The sequence below is a fragment of the Panthera uncia genome, chromosome D1 (assembly GCF_023721935.1).
Source record: "Panthera uncia isolate 11264 chromosome D1, Puncia_PCG_1.0, whole genome shotgun sequence".
Taxonomy (NCBI): domain Eukaryota; kingdom Metazoa; phylum Chordata; class Mammalia; order Carnivora; family Felidae; genus Panthera; species Panthera uncia.
Genome location: NC_064808.1, coordinates 79,302,907 through 79,330,641, shown reverse-complemented (window position 1 = coordinate 79,330,641; position 27,735 = coordinate 79,302,907). Strand labels below are relative to the sequence as shown.

The 27,735-nt window shown below is 36.9% G+C and overlaps 1 protein-coding gene across 3 annotated transcripts in view; it reads right to left on the bottom strand.

Annotated features, from left to right (window-relative positions):
* Positions 1-27,735, bottom strand: part of ARHGAP42 (Rho GTPase activating protein 42) — a 313,165-nt gene that overhangs the window by 24,777 nt on the left and 260,653 nt on the right. For all 3 annotated transcript variants that reach the window (XM_049620615.1, XM_049620604.1, XM_049620596.1), the window contains 6 exons: positions 12,901-12,963; positions 11,884-11,958; positions 10,858-10,942; positions 10,175-10,233; positions 6,363-6,468; positions 335-494 (listed from right to left, as the gene is read on the bottom strand). In XM_049620615.1, coding sequence (XP_049476572.1) covers positions 335-494; positions 6,363-6,468; positions 10,175-10,233; positions 10,858-10,942; positions 11,884-11,958; positions 12,901-12,963 — 548 coding nt within the window. The remainder of the gene's footprint in view (positions 1-334; positions 495-6,362; positions 6,469-10,174; positions 10,234-10,857; positions 10,943-11,883; positions 11,959-12,900; positions 12,964-27,735) is intronic.

Sequence of the window (27,735 nt, the reverse complement as noted above, 5' to 3'; positions counted from 1 at the left end):
AGATCACAATGAACTCATAGATAATACAAACAGAAAATTCCTTCCTAAAAGCAAAATACAAGATTTGATACTTCAACATGAAAATTCAGCTTACCTTTTCAAATTTTTTTTTTTTTTTTCAACGTTTTTTATTTATTTTTGGGACAGAGAGAGACAGAGCATGAACGGGGGAGGGGCAGAGAGAGAGGGAGACACAGAATCGGAAACAGGCTCCAGGCTCCGAGCCATCAGCCCAGAGCCTGACGCGGGGCTCGAACTCACGGACCGCGAGATCGTGACCTGGCTGAAGTCGGACGCTTAACCGACTGCGCCACCCAGGCGCCCCTCAGCTTACCTTTTCATAGTGCTCTATCAGAATTTCAACCACAATATTCTGAAATTTAATATTCATCATGGCAGCCACAGTTTCTTCTTGTGCTCGCATTAGAGTTGGGCCAAATATGACACCAAGGTTTGAGACAGTCATGAGATTTTGTTGGCTGTGTAGTGATACTCTGCAAATACAAGCAACAAAAATAACATAAGTTAAAAGTTTAATAAATATGAAAGGTTCTCATTTATCAAACTTGTGGCATAAATAGAATGTAAAATATGCCATTATAGGTTAATTTTCCCAAATTGTCAGGTTTAGCTACTCCCAATTGTCATGAGTGGGTATAGCCTAAAAAGACATAAAAAGTTAAAATTAGCTAAGTAAAATTAATTACAAAGGTTAATTAAAGGAATAAATCTTGGGGCGCCTGAGTGGCTCAGTCGGTTAAACATCTGACTTCAGCTCAGGTCATGATCTCACAGTTCGTGAGTTCAAGCCCCGCGTTGGGCTCTGGACAGGCAGCTTGGAGCCTGGAACCTGGAGCCTGCTTTGGCTTCTGTGTCTCCCTCTCTGCCCCTCCCCCATCTCTCTCTCAAAAAATAAATAAACATTAAAGGAATAAATCTTGATATCCTAAATAGAGTACAATTATCCTGCAGAGATTATCAACTGTTAGGTATTCTCTAGGGCACTATACTTCTTTTAGAACAGATGGTTCAAATTTGGTTGGTTGGAATTGTATTCAGATATGCTAAACATATTATTGAGTACCTAGTGCCAGGCATTTTCATAGACATTATTTCATTTAATCCTCCCAGAAAGTCAGTTTTTCCTATTATGTAGGTTAAAAACCTCCTAAAGTAAAAATGATGTACTCAAGGTCACAGAAAATTAGGGACAGAGATGCTCTTTCAATTCAGGTTTTCTGAATAGAAGTCTGTGGTTTTCTTAAGCTCCCTACATAAGACAACTGGCCAATGCAAGTTTCTATCCTTCCTTTTTTTCCTTCCTTATTTCCTTCCATCCATCCACCCATCCACCTATCCATTCATTCAAAACTTCCCTCAGTGCCTCCTTAGGGCTGGGCACTGTGGTTGGCAAACAGTAAAAGAAGGAGATGTGGTCACATCAATGCTGGCTTAAAAATGGAAATGAAAGAAAAAGCCTCTGGTATTACTGACTTTAGCAAAGTAATCCCAGTAACTATCAAAACTGACTTTGACTAGGGGTGCCTGGGTGGCTCAGTCAGTTGGGTCTGACTTCGGCTTGGGTCATGATCTCATGGCTTGTGAGTTCAAGCCCTATGTCGGGTTCTGTGCTGACAGCTTAGAATCTGGAGGCTACTTTGGATTCTGTGTCTCCCTCTCGCTGCCCCTCCTCTGCTCATGCTCTGTCTCTCTCTCTCTCAAGAATAAATAATAAAACATTAAAAAAATGACTTTGACTACTTAATTTGGGAATTGGACATATTCCTAAAAGAAAACCTCATTCATTAGACCAATCTTCTAGGTTACACACTGCCTTTTCTATCTTACTTCCAGGCATGTTGTTAAAATATGAAGTTCTAGAAAGGAGCACTGAACACAAGATCATGGTTATACCTGACTAAGTGTGCATCACTAACTACATTCCATAAGCAAAAGTAAAATTTTATGGGGAATCCAGGATTTTGAATACCTACGTAAATCCTAGCACAGGACCGGAAGAGCTAGCTGACTGTCTCACTTACTGAATTTTTCCCTTGTGCCCGAGAAAGCACTAGTTAAGAAGCTCTTGGTTAGAATAAGAAGTTTCATTCCACATTTCCTTTTTATATAGACAAATATTATATATTTACTGTTTAGTATGTATTAAAGAATCTACTAAGAAAGTAGTATGTAAAGGTACTGAGTCTGCCTGCATTTAAAGCTTGGATCCATCCAACTTCGAAGCTGGGTGCAATTAGACAAGTTATTTAATAACTCTAGGCTTCAGTTTCCTCATCTATAAAGAATAACTATATTTGCAAATGACACATCGGACAAAGGGCTAGTATCCAAAATCTATAAAGAGCTCATCAAACTCCACACCCGAAAAACAAATAACCCAGTGAAGAAATGGGCAGAAAACATGAATAGACACTTCTCTAAAGAAGACATCCGGATGGCCAACAGGCACATGAAAAGATGTTCAACGTCGCTCCTTATCAGGGAAATACAAATCAAAACCACACTCAGATACCACCTCACGCCAGTCAGAGTGGCCAAAATGAAGAAATCAGGAGACTATTGATGCTGGAGAGGATGTGGAGAAACAGGAACCCTCTTGCACTGTTGGTGGGAATGCAAATTGGTGCAGCCGCTCTGGAAAGCAGTGTGGAGGTTCCTCAGAAAATTAAAAATAGACCTACCCTATGACCCAGCAATAGCACTGCTAGGAATTTATCCAAGGGATACAGGAGTACTGATGCATAGGGGCACTTGTACCCCAATGTTTATAGCAGCACTCTCAACAATAGCCAAATTATGGAAAGAGCCTAAATGTCCATCAACTGATGAATGGATAAAGAAATTGTGGTTTATATACACAATGGAATACTACGTGGCAATGAGAAAAAATGAAATATGGCCTTTTGTAGCAACATGGATGGAACTGGAGAGTGTGATGCTAAGTGAAATAAGCCATACAGAGAAAGACAGATACCATATGGTTTCACTCTTATGTGGATCCTGAGAAACATAACAGAAACCCATGGGGGAGGGGAAGGAAGGAAAGAAAAAAAAAAAAGAGGTTAGAGTGGGAGAGAGCCAAAGCATAAGAGACTGTTAAAAACTGAGAACAAACTGAGGGTTGATGGGGGGTGGGAGGGAGGGCAGGGTGGGTGATGGGTATTGAGGAGGGCACCTTTTGGGATGAGCACTGGGTGTTGTATGGAAACCAATTTGACAGTAAATTTCATATATTAAAAAATAAAAATAAAAATAAAAAAAAAAAAAGAATAACTATCCCTATAGGGTTGATAAAATTAAATAATGAGTTACAGGAAATATGATCTCAACTAACAGTCTTCCTTGTAATGAAATTGGCTTTAGGCACTCTTGCTAAAATGTAAGAGTTCCTGGTAGTGTGAATAAACTGGAATACGATTAATATCAAACTCATGGGGAGTGAATTTGGAATTCTTAAAAAAATGGTTTTGAAAAGGTGAGTTTATGATTGTGTTGCTCAAGAGATGGAATATTTTGATGAGCAATTTTCTCTTCACTGAATTTCCCTTCCGCTGAGCTAACTCAATCAATATAGACACTTATCACCTCACATTTCAGCTATTTCTGCACCTCATTTCCTCAACTTGTTGTATGGAACAGACACCCAATTGCCCTTTTAAAAATTCAAAGTTAGAGGGGCGCCTGGGTGGCTCAGTTGGTTAAGCATCTGACTTTGGCTCAAGTCATGATCCCATGGTTTGTGAGTCTGAGCCCGCGTTGGGCTCTGTGCTGACAGCTCAGAGCCTGGAACCTGCCTCAGATTCTGTGTGTGTGTCTCTCTCTCTCTGCAACACCCCCACCCCCACACTCACACTCTGTATTTCTCTCTCTTTAACATTTTGTTTTTAAATATTCAAAGTTAGAGTCAAAGAAGAGACCACAGATGGCCTTTGTTTTAAAGACAAAGAAAAGGAGTCTCAGAAAGGAAGTAATGGTTTACACCATGTCTCAGAGCTAATTAATGGAGATTTGCAATCAATCTTTTAGTCACTGGTCCTAATTTAGACCAGTAACCAATCCAGACGACTGGCCTTAAATTCTCTTCTTCAGATATATTAAGGTTGCCAGGGACCAAGAATGTTATTACTTGTTTGTAGTCTACTTAAATAAGTCACCTGTGATTGGATACACATTCCAAAAATACTGCTTAGTCAGTGAAGATTGACCTTTATATAGGTTCAGGAAAAAAGCCAGGAATGGTGATGAAGGATGGGCAAAAGAGCTTTAAGCACTCTTCTATGGCCAGATAGTATCCTTTGCTATTCCCTGTACTAAAGTCATGCACATTCACAAAGAGGGGGGAGTTTGAGTTCACTTAACATTCTGGATAATTAAACAAAAAACATTTTATGTGACACTCATGTAGCTTTTAAAAGCACATTTAAGGAGTGGTTAAGTGTCTGACTTCAGCTTAGGTCATGATCTCTCGTGGTTTGTGAGTTCAAGCTCCACATCAGGCTCTGTGATGACAGCTCGGAGCCTGGAGCCTGCTTCAGATCTTGTGTCTACTTCTCTCTCTCTGCTCGTGCGCTGTCTCTCTCTGTCTCTCTCAAAAGTAAATAAACATTAAAAAAAATTATATATATATAAAAAAAGTGTGTTTAAAAAGACTTTGCTAGAGGGGTGCCTGCGTTGCTCAGTTGGTTAAGTGACCGACTCTTGATTTCAGCTCAAGTCATGATCTCATTGTTCCTGTGTTGGAGCCCCATGCTCTGCATTGTCAGTGCAGAGCCTGCTTGGGATTCTCTCTCCCTCTATCTCTGCCCCTCCCCTGCTCATGATTTTTTTTCCCTCTCTCTCTCTCAAAATAAATAAATTAATAAAGGCTTTGCTAGAAAATTAGCTTGAATACAGCAAGAGAATGCCCAATACATACAGTGTGGTTAAATTTCATGAACAGGTCACACAATTCAAAACATAATTCAGGACTAAATCTGAGGAAGAGTCCTTGTTCACTAACTAAAAGAGGTATTGCCATGGCAACAGTTTATAATGAACTTGAAATGAGTAGTTTCTAATGGATTTCCTTATTTCAAGGGGCAGGAGGGCAATTCGTATTATCTCATCTGCAGGTTAAGATGAGACTTATTGATATGTTATGTAGCACTATTTCAAATGTGCCTGGCTCAAATTAGCATAAACTGGGTTACTACTTGTAGTAAGCAAGGAAGGAGTAATCATTTCATTGTGAATCACAGTACTTACTAAGATGGAAAATATCCTGATTTGTAAATGAGGCTGTAAGGAATTCTTAAGTTTAAAATCTGAATTTGGACTTTTGTTTACAGCAGCATGGCAATTGTGTGTGTGTGTGTGTGTGTGAAAGGGAGAGAGAAAGAATCTTCAGACAGATTTATGAGGCCATAGTACCCAGATATTTGATCAAACATAAATCTAGATCATTCTGTGAAGGTTTTTTTTTTTTGCATAAGATTAACATTTAAATTAGTAGACTTAGAGTAAAGTAGATTACCCTCTATAATGTCAGTGGGCCTCATCCAATCAGTTTAAAGTCTTAAAAAAGACTAACTTCCTCTGAGGAAGAGGCAATTCTGCTTCTAGACTGCCCTGGATTAGAGCTGTAATGTCAACTCTTCCCTGGGTCTGCAGACTACCAGCTGCCCTGCAGATTTTAGACTTAACAGCCTTCACAGTAGCACAGCCCAATTCCTTAAAATCAATCTCTCTCTCATATATATATATATATATATATATATATGCACACACACATATACATACACCATACACACACACACGTGTACGTATAGCTACATATACACAAACATCTGGTCGGTTCTGTTTCTTTGGAGAAACTTGGCTAATACAGTATCTGTTTATAGACATTTAAAAATATATAGATGAACTAACAGCAGAGTCAGAAAAATCTTCAGAGACCAAGTGATGCTACGAATTGAGAAAAAGAAGCTAACATTACAGTGGCACTTTGACCTGGCAGAACAGTTGACACTCGTAGTACAGAGAACTGATCTTCAAACTTAGGGCTTCAAACTCCTTCATATTTTTAAGTTGACATGTAAGGTTTTCATCATTAATTTAACAGTTGCAAAGGATATTAATCATTTGCATAGTGTAAACATACACAGGTACACACACACACACACACACACACACACACACAGATATATCTTAAAAACAAACTACCACATCATTTTTAAAACATTCAGTGGACTCTAATTATAACAATGTTATAGCACCATCATACACTTTAGAAAGATATGAACAAGGTCTAACTTTAACAGTTGAACAAGTAGTTAAGTGAACAATATAAATCAGATAATTACTTGACAAGGTGCTTTATTAAGATGTCCAGCATCTCTCTGTTTTTTTCTGGCAATTTGTGCACCAATGCATGTACAGCCTCCACCCGGTAGTTTTGGTCATCAGATTCTATAACATAAAGGTTGAATGATCAAGTTTTAATTGCATTCAAATGTGTACATAAACATTAATAATCTAAACATTATAAACACTCCCACCCTCATGCCTTATAAACATTGCTTCATGCAGTTCATCACTATCATTCTCTAAGGCTTAGAGAGGTTGAGTAACCTGACCATGGTCATGAAGTTAGTTAAGTAAATATGCCAGACTAACCCAGTTCCATCTAATCCAGACCTGTGCTCATAGCCACTGAACTTCTATACAACCACAACTCATCGCCTGCTTTGGTTTTGCTACACAAGGACAAAATCAAAACTTTAGCAATGGAGTGATCACAGCTATTGGTACAGACTACCTAATGTGCCAGGCAATATAATATACTCTATCACACAGAAACCTCCTAGTGACTCCATCAGACAGAAGGAAGAAGGCATTCCTTTCCAAATTTTGTAGATTTAAAGATAACAGGGAATTACTTTTCTGAGGTGTCAGTATTATTATGCAGAGGCCTAATAGATTCTAAGCCCATGCTGACAATGGGAAATCTGAAAAGAAGAAAAAAAAAATCTAAAGGAAGTCTAGTTTGCCAGGCAAAAGACAACATGTTGACATGTCTGTTAGAGAAAAGGCTAACACTTTAGAATGAAGATCTATTAACATACTCTTACTACAATAAACTAATTCTAGGGTGACTATCCACCATGCCAAGCCCTTTCTCTGAAAGGTGCGGAACATGAGGTGGGAAAAGAGCTGGCTCATGCTGGGCCAAACACAAGGTCTCCCAGGGGTTGGAATGGAGACATCAAAACTCTGATCTGTCTGCTGAGTATGTGAAATGGCATATAGTGTAAAACTAGGGATGACATAACCAAATGTGCTCCAAAGCCAAGAAAATCTAACTGGAAAGGGAGATAAGAATGAGGTAGATATGCAGCAAAGAACAGAGAGAAGAGATGCTCCTAAAAGGGTGGGGAGAGAAACATAAACTCCCAATTCTGTAGTTTCTAGTTGCAGGCCCATGGAAGGCCTAATCCATACTGTTTTCCAGGGAATTCTGTGAGGCACCTTTTAATTTGTGAACAACTTCCCTTTTTACAGAGCTAAATTTCCAAATAATACTTACTTTTATTACCTTATTATCTACTACATGGGATTATCTTTGCGGCAGACAAAAGATGAATTCTTATACATAGGAATATATTTTAATTACCATGGTAGTGAATAATGTGATTATTATTTGCCATGGAAGTGGAGAAAAAAAATCTTATGACCAAATGTTTTTATTAAAACAACCAGATCGTTTAGCACTTAACTAAGTGTCTCAAATGCCATGTTATAACACAAAATTTCTGTAAGTAAGTTCTAGGTTAATAGTCAAAAAAAATTGGCTTATAGCCCTGATTTTGCCATCAATTTACTAGTATCCGTGGAGAAAGTCACTTGCCCACTCTGGGACCTAGTCAATAAAATGAGGGGTGAAATTATATATTTCTAAGGTCTTGTTCATCTAATAGATTCTGATGAAGAGAATAAAGAGTGGAGAGGTTTCAGGAGAAAGCTAAGTGGTATACGTGTTTATGAGACCATGTGATCAGTCATGTATGCTGGACTGAAAACCAAGGTCACAACGTTATCTGACACTTATCAGCAGACAACATTACCTGTGACATTATAATGGATGGCAATAAATTAATGCAAATGCTTTCTTTCTTGGACTGTGAAAAATACTTGGTACAGTCACACCTCATATATTTTAACAATGAAATGCTAATGCCTAGCAGTTACAAACTGTTGTGATGGCTGAGATGGCAACCCAGCACTTTCATCTCAGTGTTTTAAAAGTACATATTTCTAATTTTTCAGGTTACATGTTTTTCACTGAGCCCCTCCCCACAATTTTTGAATTAAGCCTATCTATATATCTCCTATTGTGGCAATCATAGATCTAAATAAATGACATAGATATGTGATAATGGGGGGGGGGGGAGCGAAGGATTGTTGGAAGTGCCTGTTACCTGCCCCAAATACCTGACTTTACTCTCCAGATTTAGGAATATAGCACATGAGTATGAGTGGGTGGCATAACTGCATTTTTGTAGTGTTGTCAATTTAACAATAAAGTTGCTCTTGTAAGGTACTGACATTCATCGACTGAGTAAAATGTATTTAAAATAATTCCTGTTAGCATACCAGTCACCCCAAAGAAGTCTTATTAAGTGACAAAATCTTTTAACTCATTCTTCAATATTTTTTTTATCTTTTTTTTTTTTTTTTTACATTTTTTTTATTTTTATTTTTGGGACAGAGAGAGACAGAGCATGAACGGGGGAGGGGCAGAGAGAGAGGGAGACACAGAATTGGAAGCAGGCTCCAGGCTCCAAGCCATCAGCCCAGAGCCTGACGCGGGGCTCGAACTCACGGACCGCGAGATCGTGACCTGGCTGAAGTCGGACGCTTAACCGACTGTGCCACCCAGGCGCCCCATCTTCAATATTTTTTAAATCAAGGAAAGTGTATTCTTAATTCCCATTATCTATTTCTCCCATTCCACTCTCCACCTCTCTTCTGACAACCACCAGTTTTGTTCTCTGTATTTAAGAGTTTGTTTCCTTTTTGTCTTTTTCTTTTTCTAGTTTCTTAAGTTCCACATATGAGTAAAATCATATGGTATTGGTCTTTTTCTATCTGACTTATTTCACTTAGCATTATACCCTCTAGGTTCATCCATGTTGCTGCAAAGGTCAAGATTTCATTCTTTCTTATGGTTTAGTAACATTACATTGTATATATATACCACATCTTCTTTATCCATTCATCTATTGATGGACACTTCTGTTGTTGTTATGTCTTGTAAATAATGCTGCAATAAACATGGGGTGCATTATCTTTCTGAAATGGTGTTTTCATTTTCTTTGGGTAAATACTAGCAGAAATACTGGATCATATTCTATTTTTAATATTTTGAGGAACTTTCATAATGTTTTCTAGAGTGGCTGCACCAGTTTGCATTCCCACCAACAGTGCAAGAGGGTTCCTTTTTTTCCCCCTGCATCCTCACCAACACTTATTTCTTGTGTTATTAATTTTAGCCATTCTGACTGGTGTGAAGTGATATCTCATTGTAGTTTTGATTTGTATTTGTCTGTTGATGAGTGATGTTAAGCATCTTTTCATATGTCTATTGGCCATCTGTATGTCTGCTTGGGAAAAATGTCTCTTCAGGTCTTCCCTTTTTTTAATCATATTAGTTTTTTAGTGTTGAGTTGTGTAACTTCTTTACATATTTTGGATATTAACCCCTTACTGGATATAACACTTGCAAATATTTTCTCCCATTCAGAAGGTTGCCATTTTGTTTCATTGATGGTTTCCTTCACTGTGTAAAACCTTTTTATTTTAGTGCACTCCCAATTGCTTTTTGATTTCCTTGCCAGAAGAGACACATCTAGATAAATGTTTCTTTAGTTAATGTCAAAGAAACTACTAATGTCTTCTGGTTTTACGGTTTCACGTCTCACATTTAGGTCTTTAATCTACCATTCTGCAATTTCTTATTTGCTTACAAACCATATTGTCAGCTATTAAGCATCAGATTGATAGTTTCTTAAGCAATATGTAGGAAAATCTTAACTAGCTGGTTTAAATTTATACCTCTAAGTGATACAGCATAAAACTATATCAATTATAATGCATTCAATGGAAGTGTACTTACTAACTGCAACAATAAAATCTTTGTGTAACTTGTAAGTCATCAGTGGTTCTGCAAGGCACCTACAACGGAGAAAGAAGAGGGCATTAGAATGGCAATATCTTTTTATTTCCCCTGAACTTCTAGTACTTCTTTAAGAATTGGGTAATTAGGGAGTAGGATAAAGTCCTACTAGGGTGATTCCAGGCAGTCCCAAAATGCAGATCTCAAAGAAGGCTCTTTAGCAGCATTTCTTGGCACAACTGTGCTAAAAGGACAGACTGGAAAATGATTTTTTCACTTTGTAAGAACTGTTGAACCACAACAGCAAAAATCTCTCTCAGATATGGGGACTATAGTTAAATTAAAAACAAACAAACAAACAAACAAACAAACAAAAAACAACTTTCACTTTCAACTTATTTTTAAAAAATACATGAAAACACTACATTCAAATTTAACATGAAACAAACTATTATTTAGTATTCATAAAATATTGCAGCTTCTAAAGTTTATTAGTTGAAAAACCAAGTATAAGTTCCAAAACACTAAACATAAACATTACCACCTTATGCTATTTCATGTGAGGTGAAAGAATTGCTCTAAGGAGTGAAGCTCACACACAGGTATTCCATGGAGTCATATGGCAATGCCCACAGAGGTTAAGAGAGACATCACATGCAGAGTACGAGTTAAACACTCCTTACCTGAGGTAGTTTTTCAGCCCACTTGTTATTGTCTTATTATCCCACAATTCAATATCAATGTCAATATCAGGAGGGGATTTTGGAGCTGTAAAGAATAAAAATAAGATGTTTAAACTGTACAACTCAAAACATCACTTGCACCATTAAGAAGATGGACACAAACTGGGGCGCCTGGATGGCTCAGTTGGTTGAGTGTCTGACTTCAGCTTAGGTCATCTCAGTTCGTGAGTTTGAGCCCCGCATTGGGCTCTGTGCTGACAGCTCGGAGCCTGGAACCTGCTTCGGATTCTGTGTCTTCCTCTCTCTCTGCCCCTCCCCTGCTTGCTGGCTCTCTCTCTCTCTCTCAAAAATAAATAAACATTAAAAAATTTTTTTAAAAAGAAGATGGATATAAACATAGTAGGTCAGAGACATTGATTTCTTAGGATGCCAACAGAGTTAACCTTAGGATTGTTGTTTGTGTGAATTGGTGCAAGTTTCACTCTTGACACTTTATAAACCTCAAAGATTTCTTATGGAATAATAGTTTTCCAAATAAAATTATTGTTAATTGCTAACATCACTGAGCATTTGTCATGTGCCAGGCATGCTTCCAAATACTTTTATGGATTAACGTATTCAATCCTCACACTCTGAGTGAAGCAGGCACTATTATTATCTTCTCCATTTTATGAATGAGAAGATTGAGGCACAGAGAAGTTAAACAAATTATCCAAAGTCACAAAGCTTTTAAGTGATGAATTAGGATTCCAAGCCAGGCAATCTGAATCTAGTATCCATAAATCTCACTGTGTCTCTAGCTAACCAAAGGACACTTGAGAAAAAGTTCAATATCATGAAAAGGCTCTCTCTCAAATTCTGATTGATCACCTATTATAACTGAACATTAAAAACTGAATGCAAATGTAATTTTAAATATTTCTTGAAAATATTCAAAGAACAGCAGTAGTATATATCTCAAAGAAACCTATGGTATGGATTATCTATAATACAAAAATTAAGTAACTAGCTTCATTCAAAACTTACAAAATGTTGTGTTCATGAGTTTCTGAACTTTGGAGTTCACTCCTCCTATTCGGTAGAGGCCTAAAATAGTGATGCCTAATGAGAAGGAAAAACCACAAAAGAATGTCTTTAGACATAGCATCACAAGTACAGAATGTTGAAAACATCTGGCATTTCCCTATGCAGAATTTGAAAGTTACTTATCCAATTTTGCAGTCTACCTTCAGAAAATCTACCCTGGAAACACCCATCAGACATATATTTCTCAGAGCAGACACTAATCAGTGATTTGAAAGTCTTTCAAAGATCTTCAAAGTAGCAAAGTACTCTGCTCATTCACTACTATCTCAATACAAAAAGCCATCAAAGATGGGAAAGAATGATTAGAATTGCTCATCCTCTATTTCTTCAGTCATGTAGTCCTACATGTTGAAGAACTGGAAGGCCTTAACAACTTCCTTCATTTTGAAGGTGAGGAAATAGATTTAGAGGATTTAAGAAATGTACTTAACTTCTCAAAATGTCTAAATGGCAGCACCAAAATTTGAGTTTAAGTTCACAGAATTTCAAAGCCCATGAGTTTTGCTTTAGACAAGTTTTCCTGGAAATGGAAGAGTGTAACAGGCAACTAGAGTGGCCTTCAAGGTCATGACTAGAGAGGGTAAAGGTGCTAGAATTGTGACTGTGAGTGAAATCACTGAGGGGAATAACATTAAGAAAGGAGGAAGACCAGCTCCTTAGGAATCTTACCTCCTCTAAAGCTTGAAAAACATTGAAGAGGAGCTTAGAGTAATAAATAACACAAAGTCTATGAAATGGAAATAAATCAGGCCTTTATTATGAAAAATCATTAAACAGAATATACAGTATGATTTTTGGTAAAGTTCAGACTATAGCTATTTGCATATTTAGATAATTTTATACATTTATATAGTTCTTAAAGTTAATCTCATGTTAATGATAAAATATATCCTCATTTTTTGAGAGGTTCCTATATAAGAATGAACACTAATGATATACCTGTCAGATAACACTTACCTCTTGTTTCCACAGCCTGAATGCATTTTCTCACAAAATTGAACCCTGCTTCATTTAAATACACTGAAAATAAAATAAAATCACAGTAAGGGTTTATACCCAACTTACATTACTCCTTAGTTGGCTCTCTTGTTTTATGACTTAGTGGCACAGTTTTAGTTAAGAGTCTGAATTTTTATTTTGGGGTAGAAGTAGGGTTCACATTCACCAAAGTTATTACATCAACTTACTTCTTTAGAAAACACAGATCCTTCACAGAAGGTAAATATGTTACAGTGATCCCATCCATTTTACCTAAAATTAGCATTAACCTTCACTACATGTTTTTCCAGATGATAAAAGCAAATGTACTAAGAAAAAAAAACTTTATTGTTTGTTACTAATTATATTACAAAGCTATTCATATATTCTTTTCCATGGGATTCTCAAAACAACATTATAAGGTAGAGAGAAAGCTTTGTAATATTAAGATGGTTCATGACGTTGCTGAGAACCTCAGTTTCTTTGTTCCAAGCTTCAAACCAGGATTCTAACATAGATCACCTGAATCCGAGCCCAATATTCTTTCTACTACATTTTTTACCATATGCAAAATAATTCAAAATATGTTTAGTTTACCAAAAATCCCCTAAAGATCCTACATTATGAAATATCAGTTTATTTTCATTGCTTTTGCTAGATTTTAAATCTGTTATAATTTTCTTAAGATTCTGAGGCCAGATCAAATTAGATTACTTATTTAAAAAAAAAAAAAGTATTTAGGAATACCAAATAACACCTTGAGGAAAAATTCAAATATTTTGTTACTATAATGAAAATTTTCATCACATGTGGTGGAGATATGATATTTCTTAATATTCTCCAGTAATATATGAAAATAATTCAAGTCAATAAAAAATTAAAACTAGCTTCCATTTAAAGATGGTGGATTTGGGGTACCTGGGTGGCTCAGTCAGTTGAGCACCCGACTTCGGCTCAGGTCATGATCTCAAGACTCATGAGTTCAAGACCTCATCAGGCTCTGTGCTGACAGCTCAGAGCCTGGAGCCTGCTTCAGATTCTGTGTCTCCCTCTCCCTCTGCCCCTCCCCTGCTCACGCTCTGTCTCTCTCTCTCTCAAAAATATACATTAAAAAAAAATAAAGATGGTGGGTTAGGAGGCTGGAAGATGGTGGAGCAAGAGGACCCTAAGTTCACACTGTCCCATGAATACAACTAGATAACACTGACATCAGCATAAATAACTCAGAAACAACCCAAAGACTGGCAGAATAAACTCCACATCTAAAGGTAGAGAAGAGTCCACATCAAAGAGGGTAGAAAGGGTGGAGATATAGTGGAGAAGCAAAACAGAGGCAGCCATCTGTGGTCTGGAGGGAGCTGGAAGCACTGAAGAAGGGTGAGAAACAGACTATCACACCAGGGAGCTCACAAGGAAGAGAGGAATCCTCATAACATTTGGCTTTGAAAGTAAAAAGGACTGAATTTACTGACTTCTTACAAACAAGAGGGACTTAAATCCTGGAATTAAAAAAAAAAAAAAGCTAGCTCCATTTTGGAAGATCCTGAGGGCAATAGGAAAATAAGTTTCTGCCCTTAAAGAGATAGCAGGACAAATAGCCTTTAAGATACAGGCTAGAAGCAGCACTTTCAAAAGCACCAGGGCATATAGGGGGAAGAGTTATTTACTCATCTCAGAGGGTATCCAGGGGAAGACTTGTCCAGGAACAAAGGAGCTGGAAGGTACCATTGCCTTCTTTCACCCCTCAGCACAAACACATGGCCACCTGCAGAAACTAGCATGCTCTGAATTTCACTACCTAATGTGGTTACACTAAGTCCCACATCCCTGTGCTTCCACTTATCCACTCTTTCCAGTCATGCCTGCCTCAGTCCCAGCACTGTGGGCCCCCTCCCACAGCACAAACCTTGCCAACATTGCCTCTTTCCACCCATGCATTTTGCAAGACTGCAGCTCTGGCAGCAGCAGCTGTGGACCCTGAGGAAACCCTAGGAGCACCTTGGTAAAATTATGCACCCTTTGCATGCAGCTTGGATCCTCAAAGCTGTAGGTCTCATTTTACAAGCATAGCACACCTTGTTAAAACTGCACACCATTTCCAAGCTAGGTACAAAACACTGCCCACAATAGGAAAGACAGCCTCTGCAGACAACTGGACTGAAGGAAAAAGGAACCAGGACAAATGACAAGCACATTCAACACATATAGGAGACACCATGTGAAGCACTAGGTGGGAAACAGGGGAACTGCATTTCAGGGGACTACAAGACCTCTTCTTCATAAGGCCACTACATTCAATAGCAGGAGATATAGCTGAATTTCCTGACACAAAAAAAAACAGACTCAGAGAGTTAGGTAAAATGAGGAGAGAGAGGAGTATGTCCCCAATGAAAAACAAAACAAAACAAAACAAAACAAAACAAGACAAACTAAGACAAATGGATACAAGTAATATGCCTGATTAGAGAATTTAAAAAATGTTCAGAAAGATACTTACTGCACTTGAGAAAAGAGTAGAGAATTATCAGTGAGACCCTTAACAAAGAGACAAAAAAGAGCCAATCAGAGATGAAGAAAACAACAAATGAAGTTAAAAATACACTAGATGAAATAAATATCAGGCTAAAGAAGCAGAAGAATGAATGAGCAACCTGAAAGAAAAAAAGTTATGCAGAGGATATATATTCCTTATGCAAAGGAAATATATATTCAGATCCAGGAGGCAAAGAGATCCCCCCCCAAAAAAAATCAACCCAAGGAAATCATCACAGATGTATAGTAATAAAAATGGGAAATATTAATAATAAAGAACCTCAAAAGCAGCAAGAGAGAGGCACCTGGTTGGCTCAGTCAGTGGAACATGCAACTCTTGATTTTAGGATTGTAAACTTGAGCCCTGCACTGGGTGTAGAGATTACCTAAAAATAAAATCTTAAAAACAAAATGTTTTTAAAAGCAGCAAGAGAGAAGAACACAGTTACATACAGGGGAAATCCCATAGGCTATGAGTAGATTTTTCAGCAGAAACTTTGCAGTGTATAAGTGACTGACATGCTGTATTCAAAGTGCTAAAATGAAAAAAAATATGCAGCCAGAATTCTCTAGTAAGCATGACTACCATTCAGAATAGAAGAGATAGTTCCATAGACAAATAAAAGCTGAAGGAATTCATGACCACTACACCAGCCCTATAAGAAATTTAAGGAAACAATCTGAGTGGAAAGGAAAGATCGTAAGTAAGAGTATGTAAAGTAGGAAACACAAAAGCAGTAAAAATAAATATATCTGTCAAAATCCGTGAAAGATTCACAAAATAAAAGGATGTGAAATAAAGACACCATATACCTGAAACATGGAAGGGAGGGTAAGAAGAAAGAATGGGTTTTAACTTAAGTGACCATCAACTTAATATAAACTACTATATGCAGATGATGTTATACACAAACCTAATGGTAACCAATCAAAACCCAGTATCAGATATACTAAGAATAAAGAGAAAGAAATCCAAGTTTATCACTAAAGGAAGCCAGCAAACTGTGAAAGAGAGAAAAAGAAGAAAGGACCATAGAAAAACTACAAAAATGACCACAAAACAGTAACAAAATGGCAATAAATACCTATCTATCAATAATTACTTTGAAAGTAAATGGACTAAAAACTCCAGTCAGAAGACACAGGGTGTCAGAATAAAAAAATCAACCTGTCTAAATACTGCCTATAAGAGACTCATTTCAGAACTAAAGACCCATACAGATTGAAAGTGAAGGGTTGGAGAAACATTTATCATGCAAAGGGATGTCAAAAGAAAGAGTACTATACTTATGATAAAACAAATTAGACCTTAAAACAAAGACTGTAACCAGAGACAAATGACACTATATAATAATGGAAGAACAATAAAACAAGAGATATAACAATTCTTAATATTTATGTACCTACCATGAAAGCACCCAAATACATAAAAAAGTTAACAACAAACATAAAACAATTAATTGATAGTAATACAATAATAGTAAGGGATTTCAATAGCCCACTTATATAAAGGACAGATCATACAGACAGAAAATCAACAAGATAACAGTGGCTTTGAATAACACACTGGACCAGCTGGATTTCATAGTTATATTTAGAACATTCCATTCTTAAAGAGAATAGGGCTGCCTGGGTGGGTCAATCAGTTAAAAGTCCAACTTCAGCTCAGGCCATGATCTTGCAGTTCATGCATTCGAGCCCCATGTCTGACTCTGTGCTGATAGCTCAGAGACTGGAGCCTGCTTCAGATTCTCTGTCTCCCTCTCTCTCTGCCCCTCCCTGACTTATACTCTGTCTCTCTCACCCTCAAAAATGAATAAATATTAAAAAAATAAATAAATAAAAGAGAATACACATTCTTTTCAAGTGCACATAGAACATACTCCAGAATACATCACATATTAGACCACCAAAAAAGCCTCAAGAAATTCAAAGAAATTGAAGTCATACCATGCATCTTTTCTGACCACAATGCTATGAAATTAGAAATCAACCACAAGAAAAATCTGGTAAGAGAACACATGGAGGTTAAAAAACATGCTACTAACCAGTGAATAAGTCAACCAAGAAATAAAAGCAGAATAAAAAATTACTTGAAGTAAAATGAAAATGAAAACCTAATGGTGAAAATGTTTGGGATGCAGCAAGTGATCCAAAGATGGAAGAATACAGGAATTCAGGCCTACCTCAAGAAGCAATAAAAATATCAAATAAATACATAAGCTTATACCTATAGGAGGTAGGAAAGGAGGACCAAACAAAACCCAAAGTCAGCAGAAGGAAGGAAATAATAAAGATTAAAGCATAAATAAATGATAGAGACACTAAAAAAAAAAAATAATAGAAGAGATCAATGAACAAGGAACTGTTTCCTTGAAAAGATCTACACAATTGATAAACTTCTAGCTAGACTCAAAAAAAAAAAAAAGAAAGAAAGAGAGGATGCAAATAAACAAAATCACAAATGAAAGAGACATAACAGCCTCTGCCAAAGAAATACAAACGACTTAAGTGAGCATTATGAAAAATTATATGCCAACAAATTGGAAACTAGAAAAAAATGGACAAATTCATAGAGACAGATAACCTACTAAAAGTCAACCAGAAGAAACAGAATATTTGAACAGATTGATAACCAGTAAACAGATTGAATCAATAATAAGAAAACTTCCCAAAAAACAAAACTCCAGGACCATACAACTTCAAAGGTGAATTCTACCAAATATTTAAAGAAGAGTTTATACCTGTTCTCAAACTTTTCTAAAAAATAAAATAGTAAGGGAAACTTTCAAATTTTTTCTATGAGGTCAGCATTACCTGATACCAAACCAGATGAAGACACCACACACCAAAAAAACAGAACTACAGGCCAATATTTCTGGTAAACATAGATGTAAAAATCCTCAACAGAATGTTAGCAAACTCATCCAAATACATTAACAAAACATTCACCATAATCTAGTGGGACTTATTCCTGGGGTGCAATGGCAGTTCAATATTCACAAACCAATCGACATGACACATTACAGGAATAGGAAAAAGGATGAAAAACCATATTATCATTTCAACAGATGCAGAAAAAAGCATTTGACAAAGTACAACATCCATTCTGAAAAAAATCCTCAACAAAGTAGGTTTAGAGGGAACATACCTCAAATCATAATAAAGACTTTATATAAAAAACTTACAGAAAACATCATAGTCAATGGGGAAAATTGAGAGCTTTTCCCCTAAGATCAGGAACAAGACAAGGATGTCCACTCTTACCACCTTTATTCAACTTAATACTGGAAGTCCTAGCTACAGCAATTAAGACAACAAAAAGAAATAAAAGGCCTCCAAACTGGTAAGGAAGAAATAAAACTTCCACTATCTGCAAATGACATGATATTATACATAAAAAAACCCTAAACACTCCACCAAAAAATTACTAGAACTAATAAATGGAATTCAGTAGGGTTACGTGATACAAAACCAATATACAAAAATTTGTTTTTTTTTTTTTTAATGTTTATTTATTTTTGAGGGAGAGAGAGACAAAGTATGAATGGGGGAGGGACAGAGAGAGAGGGAGACACAGAATCTGAAGCAGGCTCCAGGCTCTGAGCTGTCAGCACAGAGTCTGATGTAGGGCTTGAACTCACAAACCATGAGTTCATGACCTGAGCCAAAGTTGGACACTCAACTGAATGAGCCACCCAGGTGCCCCAGAAATCTGTTGCATTTCTATACATTAATAATGAAGCAGCAGAAAGAAAAATTAAAAGAAAAACAATTCATTTACAACTGCACCAAAAATAATAAAATAGTTGGGAATAAACTTTTCCAAAGAAATGAAATATACTTCCTATACACAGAAAAATATAAAACACTGATGAAAGAAATTGAAGATGACAGAAAGAAATGGAAAGACATTCCATGCTCATGGATTAGAAGAATAAATATTGTTAAAATGTCTATACTACCCAAAGCAATCTACAGATTTAACACAATCCCTGTCAAAATACCAACAGCATTTTTCACAGAATTATAGAACAAAGAATCCTAAAAGTTGTATGAAATAATAAAATGCCCTTAATACCCAAACAAGTCTTGGAAAAGATAACAAAACTGGAGATCTCACAATACGATACTTCAAGTTATATTAGAAAGTGATAGTAATCAAAACAGTATGGTACTGGCACAAAAACAGACACACAGATCAACAGAACAGAACAGAAAGCCTGGAAATAATTCTAAAATTATACGGTCAATTAATCTTTGAAAAAGGAGGGAATAATTTGCAATGGGAAAAAGATGGTCTCTTCAACAAATGGTGCTGGGAAAAATGAACTGCAAAAGAATGAAACTGGACCACTTTCTTACACCATACACAAAAATCAACTCAAAATGGATCAACTCAAAATGTGAGACCTAAAACCACAAAAATCCTAGAAGAGAGCACAGCCAGTAATTTCTCTAACATCAGCTGTACCATTTTTCTTGGTATGTCTTCTGAGGCAAGGGAAATAAAAGCAAAAATAAACTACTGGGACTACATCAAAGCAAAAAGCTTCTGTAGTGCAAAGGAAACAACCAACAAAGCTAAAAGTCAGCCTACTGAGTGAGAGAAGATATTTTCAAATGACATATTTGATCAACGGTTAGTGTCCACAATATATAAAGAACGTATATAACTCAACACCCCAAAACAAATAATCCAATTAAAAAATGGGCAGAAGTCACAGACATTCCTGCAAAGAGAGTACACTTCTCATGATGAGCACTGAGTAATGTATAGTATTGCTGAATCACTATATTGTACACTTAAATCTAATAGAACACTGTATGTTAACTATACTGGAATTAAAATTAAAAACTTAATAAAATATATATTTGTTGAAGAAATACATTCACATACACATAAAAAGAAAAAGGAAGACATAGTATATATGTACAATAAAATATTATTTAGCCATAAAAATACTGAAATCTTGCATTTGCAACAACATGGATGGAGCTAAAGAGTACAAGTTATACAAAATAAGCCAGTCAGAGAAAGACAGATAATATATGATTTCACTAACAGGTAGAATTTAAGAAGCAAAACAAAGGAGCAAAGGGAAAAAAAGGGGGAGAGAGAGAGAGAGAGAGAGAGGGAGAGAGAGAGAGAGCTAAAACCAAGAAACTGACTCTTAGCTATAGAGAATAAACCAGTGGTTACCAGAGGGGAGGTGGGTGGGGGACTGGGGGAAATTGGTGAAGGGGATTAAGAATATACTTATCGTGATGCACACTGAGTAATATATGGAACTGCTGAATCACTATATTGTACACCTAAAACTAATATAACACTGAATGTTAACTATACTGTAAGTAAAATTTAATAAATAATAATAAAATAAAAACATAAAAAATAAAAATAAAAAAGATGGAGCATTAAACATTCATATAGCTTAACAGAAATCCAGAATAAAAAATATATATCAGAATTCAAGAAGGGGTGCCAACAATAGGCAAAAATTTTTTAAGAAATCCTAGACAGAAAACCATTGAAACCTTTGAGGATTGAGAAATCCATGGACCAAAAAACTAGAAGTACTGAACTGGAAAGATACTTTTCATGTGTTGTTAGTAAAAAACAAACAAACAAACAAAAAAACCCACAAAGTAATCAACAGACAGTATGACCCAATTTCTTAAACTGTGAAGTTTGAGGATGTGTTTCTATTTTTCCTAGGGAAAAAAAAAAAAACACTTTAGAAAGATCTATGCAAGTAAGAAAAAGGAGAACAGAAGGTAGAAATTATCATTTTTATTCACTAGACTTTGAAAGAGTCCAATACTTAAAAAATATATAGTTCTTTAGAACTTTTAAAAAAATAAATAGATTAAATCATTTTAAAATGCCCAAACTAAAAAACGTATTGTTACCCATAGGAACTGGCTCATTTATTTCTCTATTCTCAGGTCCCTAGGTCAAGTAAACAGAACTCAGTCAATGCTTTGGGTTAACTCAACAATACAAGAATGAATAGTCATTAAACAAGCATCTTTTAAGAGTTCACTACATAATTGAAGTTCCTTTTGATTAGCAAGAAGGGATTTTTTGTTTCCAATCAACTAAAAGGCCAATCATAACAATCTACATTCTGGTATTTTAAATATTTATTGAACACAAGAAAACAGGTAAATGGAGAGGTAAGGAATCTATTATTTTCATTCTTCACAACAAAAACTGAGCCAAAAAATGTAACCCTAGGTAGAAACAAGCAGTTTTAAAATCAATTAAAATTGCAAGTTCCTGACATTTACAATATTTGGTTCTGGAGGTCACATTGCTCAACTTTTTGATAAAAATTAAGAAAGAGAAAACCATTTTTTAAAAAATTTTAATAAAACTTGCCTTTGGCAAAGTGAATGAAGACAACTGTGGTATCTATATATGTAGATACATATATATGTGGTATCTATATCTATGTTTATACATGTAATAAACAGAATTTCTTTAAGTATCCACTTGGAGAAGAATAAGCAATAACCAGGCTATATTGAAGGTATAATAGGATGTTTGGCAACACTACCCCAGTCTATTCTAATAAAACAATATTACAGGCTCCCACAAATAATAAAATCTTATATACATTCACTCTGAATGCCAGGCCATTCCATAAGTGCCACTGTATGGATGTGGCCCATGATCTTGTGCTTTAGCTCATTTACATAATATGAATAATTAAAACACTATCAATCAATTCAATGATACGGAAAAATATACTGTGTTGGCAGAAAATAACCATGCATTTTTGTTTTGTTTCCTCTAAACAACCTTTGATACTGCCAAAGGAGTTTCCATAGTGCAGAGATAGCACCTACATTGAATCTGGGGTTGAATCTCAGCTCTAGTATAAACTGCTGTATGAATGGGAACATGCATAATAATGCTTATGAACTCTAGTTCTTTCATTTATAAAATGAGGGAAATGATAACACGTATGTAAAATGAAGAACAAAACCAGGTGAAGCACTGAAAAGCATCAAATAATGTAACAAACTTAATTAAATGCTAGTTTCCTTCTCCATGTGCGCCTTCTATATATTACTGCTATATGAAGAAAAATAGAAGAAAAAAGGATAAAAGAAGTCAGTCATTAGTTCTAACCAGATGAAAGAGATAGTAGTTACTCTCTCACGCACTTGCTGTGTTACTAGGCATAGTTTTAACTTCTTTGTGTATCCGTTTCCTCTTCTACACAGTAAGGATAATAGAATTTTCTTTGTCAGAGGATTGTTCACAGATAAAATATGTTAACATTTGCCAAGCTCCTAGAGTAATGTCTGCAATATAGTAACTACTACAGAAGTGTTGGCTATTAGCTGCAGCAGCAGCTGGAAGAAAATATAAATATCTACATACATAAATTATATGAACAAGGTATTCTTTGGGCATGACTAAAGTCATTGGAGCTTCAGGAACTGTCCACCAGGAGTGTTAAAAAGGCATAATACATTACTTATTTTTAAATAATTGGAGCCAGGCCAATAATCTGTTTCTTGAAATAAATGTAAACCAGACATAAACCACTCAAGCCCTGTAACCTAGCTGGCCACTGAAAAGCAAGTTGGATATTAAAACATGTCTGTATAAGGTGAGGGAAGATGGTGGCATAGGAGGATGCTGGTCTCACCTCATCTTGCTGATCACTTAGATTCCACCCACATTTGCCTAAATAACCCAGAAAACCACCAGAAGACTAGCAGAACAGACTCTCTGCCAAGCATAGACAAGAGGTCCACAGAAGAGGATAGGAATGGTGGAGAGGTGGTGCATGCTACATGGACTGGCAGGAGGGAGCCGGGGCGGTGGAGGGGCAGCCTGCCCGGCAAGGCAGAGCCCCCAAAGTCTGGCTTGCAAAAGCAGAGGGGCTAGACTCTGTGAGTTCTGACAGCCAGCAGTACTTAACATCTGGAACGTTAAAAGTCAACAACTCTGCTCTTGCAGAGTGGGGAGGGTGAGAGGACACTGTGAGGGAGAGTTGTTGAGCCCCAGAAGATAGAGCTCAGCTCGATGGGGGAACAAAGGCACTGGAAAGCGCCATTTCCCTCTCCCATTCCCCAGCCGAAATTCCAAAGGGAACCAGTTCCCGTCACTAAACTTTCTTTCTTCACAGAAATGCCCAACGCTGTGCTTCTGTGGATCCATCCCTCCAACGGGCCTGCCTCCCTCCTGGTGCTGCAGGGCCCCTCCCACAGGGACCACCAAAGGCAAAGTTAGCTAAGCCTACCCCTCCTGCCCCTGTGCACCTTGCAGATTCACCTTGGCTAATATGCCCTTGGCCAGATCCCATCTAAGCAGCACCACAAACCTGGTAGTATGCAAGTATCCCAGACAAGGGCCACACCACTCCACAGTGAGTCCTCCTCCTGGGAGAGGGGAAGATAAGGTACACACCAGACTGACTGTGGCCCCAGCGGTGGGCTGGGGGCAGACATCCAGACTGAACTGTGGCCCCGCTCACCAACACAAGTTACTCCAGCCAGCACAGGGGAAGAGCCCTGTAGTTCTGCACCACTCCGGGGACTATCCAAAATGACAAAACGGAAGAATTCTCTCAAAAGAAACTCCAAGAAGTAGCGACAGCTAATGAATTGATCAAAAATGATTTAAGCAATAAAATGGAACAAGAATTTAGAATAACAGTCATAAAATTAATCGCTGGGCTTGAAAAAAGCATAGAGAACAACAGAGAATCTATTGCTACAGAGGTCAAGGGACTAAGAAATAGTCATGAGGAGCTAAAAAATGCTATAAAGTGCAAAATAAAATGGAGGTGGCCATAGCATGAATTGAAGAGGCAGAGGAGGGAATAGGTGAATTAGAAGATAAAATTATGGAAAAAGAGGAAGCTGAGAAAAAGAGAGATTAAAAAAATCCAGGAGTATGAGGGGAGAATTAGAGAACTAAATGATATAATCAAATGGAACAATATCCTTATCATATGAATTCCAGCAAAAGAAGAGAGAGAGAAAGGGGCTGAAGGTGTACTTGAACAAATCATAGCTGAGAACTTCTCTGATCTGGGGAAGGAAAAGGCATTGAAATCCAAGAGGCACACAGAACTCCCTTCAGATGTAACTTGAATCGATCTTCTCCAAGACTTATCATAGTGAAACAGGCAAAATACAAGGATAAAGAGAAAATTCTGAAAGCAGCCTGGGATAAACATGCTCTAACACATAAAGGGAGACCAATAAGACTAGTGACAGACCTATCTACTGAAACTTGGCAGGCCAGAAAGGAATGGCAGGAAATCTTCAATGTGATGAACAGAAAAAATATGCAGCCAAGAATCTTTTATCCAGCAAGTCTGTCATTCAGAATAGAAGGAGAGATAAAGGTCTTCCCAAACAAAAACTGAAGGAATTCATCACCACTAAACCAGCCCTACAAGAGATCCTAAGGGGGATTCTGTGAGTGAAATGTTGCAAGGACCTGAGTACCAGAGACATCACTACAAGCATGAAATCTACAGACATCACAATGACTCTAAACCCATATCTTTCAATAATAACATGGAATGTAAATGGACTAAATGCTCCAACCAAAAGACATAGGGTATCAGAATGGATAAAAAAACAAGACCCATCTATTTGCTGTCTACAAAAGACTCATTTTAGACCTGAGGATACCTTCAGGTGGAAAGTGAGGGGATGGAAAACTATCTGTCATGTTACTGGAAATCAAAAGAAAGCTGGAGTAGCCATACTTATACCAGACAAACTAGACTTTAAATTAAAGGCTGTAACAAGAGATGAAGAAGGGCATTATATAATAACCACAGGGTCTATCCATCAGGAAGAGCTAACATTTATAAATGTGTATGCGCTGAATACGGGAGCCCCAAATATATAAAACAATCACAAACATAAGGAACCCTATTGATAAGAATGTAATTGCAGGGGATTTTAACACCCCACTTACAACAATGGATAGATCATCTAGACACAGGATCAATAAAGAAACAAGGGCCCTGAATGATACATTGGATCAGATGGACTTGACAGATATATTTAGAACTCTGCATCCCAAAGCAACAGAATATACTTTCTTCTCGAGTGCACATGGAATATTCTGCAAGACAGATCGCACACTGGGTCACAAAACAGCCCTTAATAACTATAAAAGAATTGAGATAATACCATGCACACTTTCAGACCACAGTGCTATGAAGCTTGAAATCAACCACAGGAAAAAGGCTGGAAAACCTCCAAAAGCATGGAGGTTAAAGAACACCCTATTAAAGAATGAATGGGTCAACCAGGCAATTAGAGAAGAAATTAAAAAATACATGGAAACAAATGAAAATGAAAATACAACAATCCAAACACTGGGATGCAGTGAAGGCAGTCTTAGGAGGAAAATACATTGCAATCCAGGCCTATCTCAAGAAACAAGAAAAACCCCAAATACAAAATCTAACAGCACACCTAAAGGAACTAGAAGCAGAACAGCACAGACACCCCAACCCCAGCAGTCAAAGAGAAATAATAAAGATCAGAGCAGAAATAAACACTATAGAGTACAAAAAAACTGTAGAGCAGATAATTGAAACCAAGAGTTGGTTTTTTGAAAAAATAAACAAAATTGATAAACCTCTGGCCAGGCTTCTCAAAAAGAAAAGGGAGATAATCCAAATAGATAAAATCATGAATTAAAATGCAATTATTACAACCAACCCCTCAGAAATACGAGCAATTATCAAGGAATACTATGAAAAATTATATGCCAACAAACTGGACAACCTGGAAGAAATGGACAAATTCCTAAGCACTCACACACTTCCAAAACTCAAACAGGAAGAAATAGAAAACTTGAACAGACCCATTACCAGTGAAGAAATTGAATCAGTTATCAAAAATCTCCCAACAAAAAAGAAACCAGGACCACATGGCTTCCCTGGGGAATTCTACCAGACATTCAAAGCAGACATAATACCTATCCTTCTCAAGCTGTTCCAAAACATAGAAAGGGAAGGAAAACTTCCAGACTCATTGTATGAAGCCAGCATTACTTTGATTCCCAAACTAGACAGAGACCCAGCAAAAAAAGAGAACTACAAGCCAATATCCCTGATGAATATGCATGCAAATATTCTCAACAAGATACTAGCAAATCGAATTCAACAGCATATAAAAATTATTCACCATGATCAAATGGGATTCATTCCTGGGCTGCAGGGATGGTTCAACATTTATGAAAAGCCCACAGCTAATATCATCCTCCATGGGGAAAAACTGAGGGCTTTCCCCCTGAGATCAGGAACACGACAGGGATGTCCACTCTCACCGCTGTTGTTTAACATAGTGTTGGAAGTGCTAGCATCAGCAATCAGACAACAAAAGGAAATCAAAGGCATCAAAATTGGCAAAGATGAAAGCAAGCTTTCACTTTTTGCAGATGACATGATACTATACATGAAAAACCCAACAGACTCCATGAAAAGTCTGCTAGAACTGATACATGAATTCAGCAGAGTCATAGGATGCAAAATTAATGTACAGAAATCAGTTGCATTTTTATACACTAATAATGAAGCAACAGAAAAACAAATAAAGAAACCGATCCCATTCACAATTGCACCAAGAATCATAAAATACCTAGAAATAAACGTAACCACAGATGTAAAAGATCTGTATGCTGAAAACTATAGAAAGCTTATGAAGGATATTGAAGAAGACACAAAGAAATGGAAAAACATTCCGTGCTCATGGATTGGAAGAATAAATATGGTTAAAATGTCAATACTCCCCAAGCAGTTTACATATTCAATGCAATCCCATTCAAAATTGCACCAGCATTCTTCTTGAAGCTAGAACAAGCAATCCTAAAATTTGTATGGAACCCCAAAAGAGCCTGAATAGCCAAAGTAATATTGAAGAAGAATACCAAAGTGGGAGGCATCACAATCACCGACTTTAGCCTCTACTACAAAGCTGTAATCATGAAGACAGCATGGTATTGGCACAAAAACAGAAACATAGACCAATGGAATAGAATAGAGACTCCAGAATTGGACTCACAAATGTATGGCAACTAATCTTTGACAAAGGAGGAAAGAATATCCAATGGAAAAAAGCCAGTGTCTTTTTTTTTTTTTTAATTTTTAACGTTAATTCATTATTGAGAGACAGAGCATGAGCAGGGAAGGGGCAGAGAGAGGGAGACACAGAATCCGAAACAGGCTCAGGCTCTGAACTGTCAGCACAGAGCCTGACACAGGGCTCGAATTCACAAACTGCCAG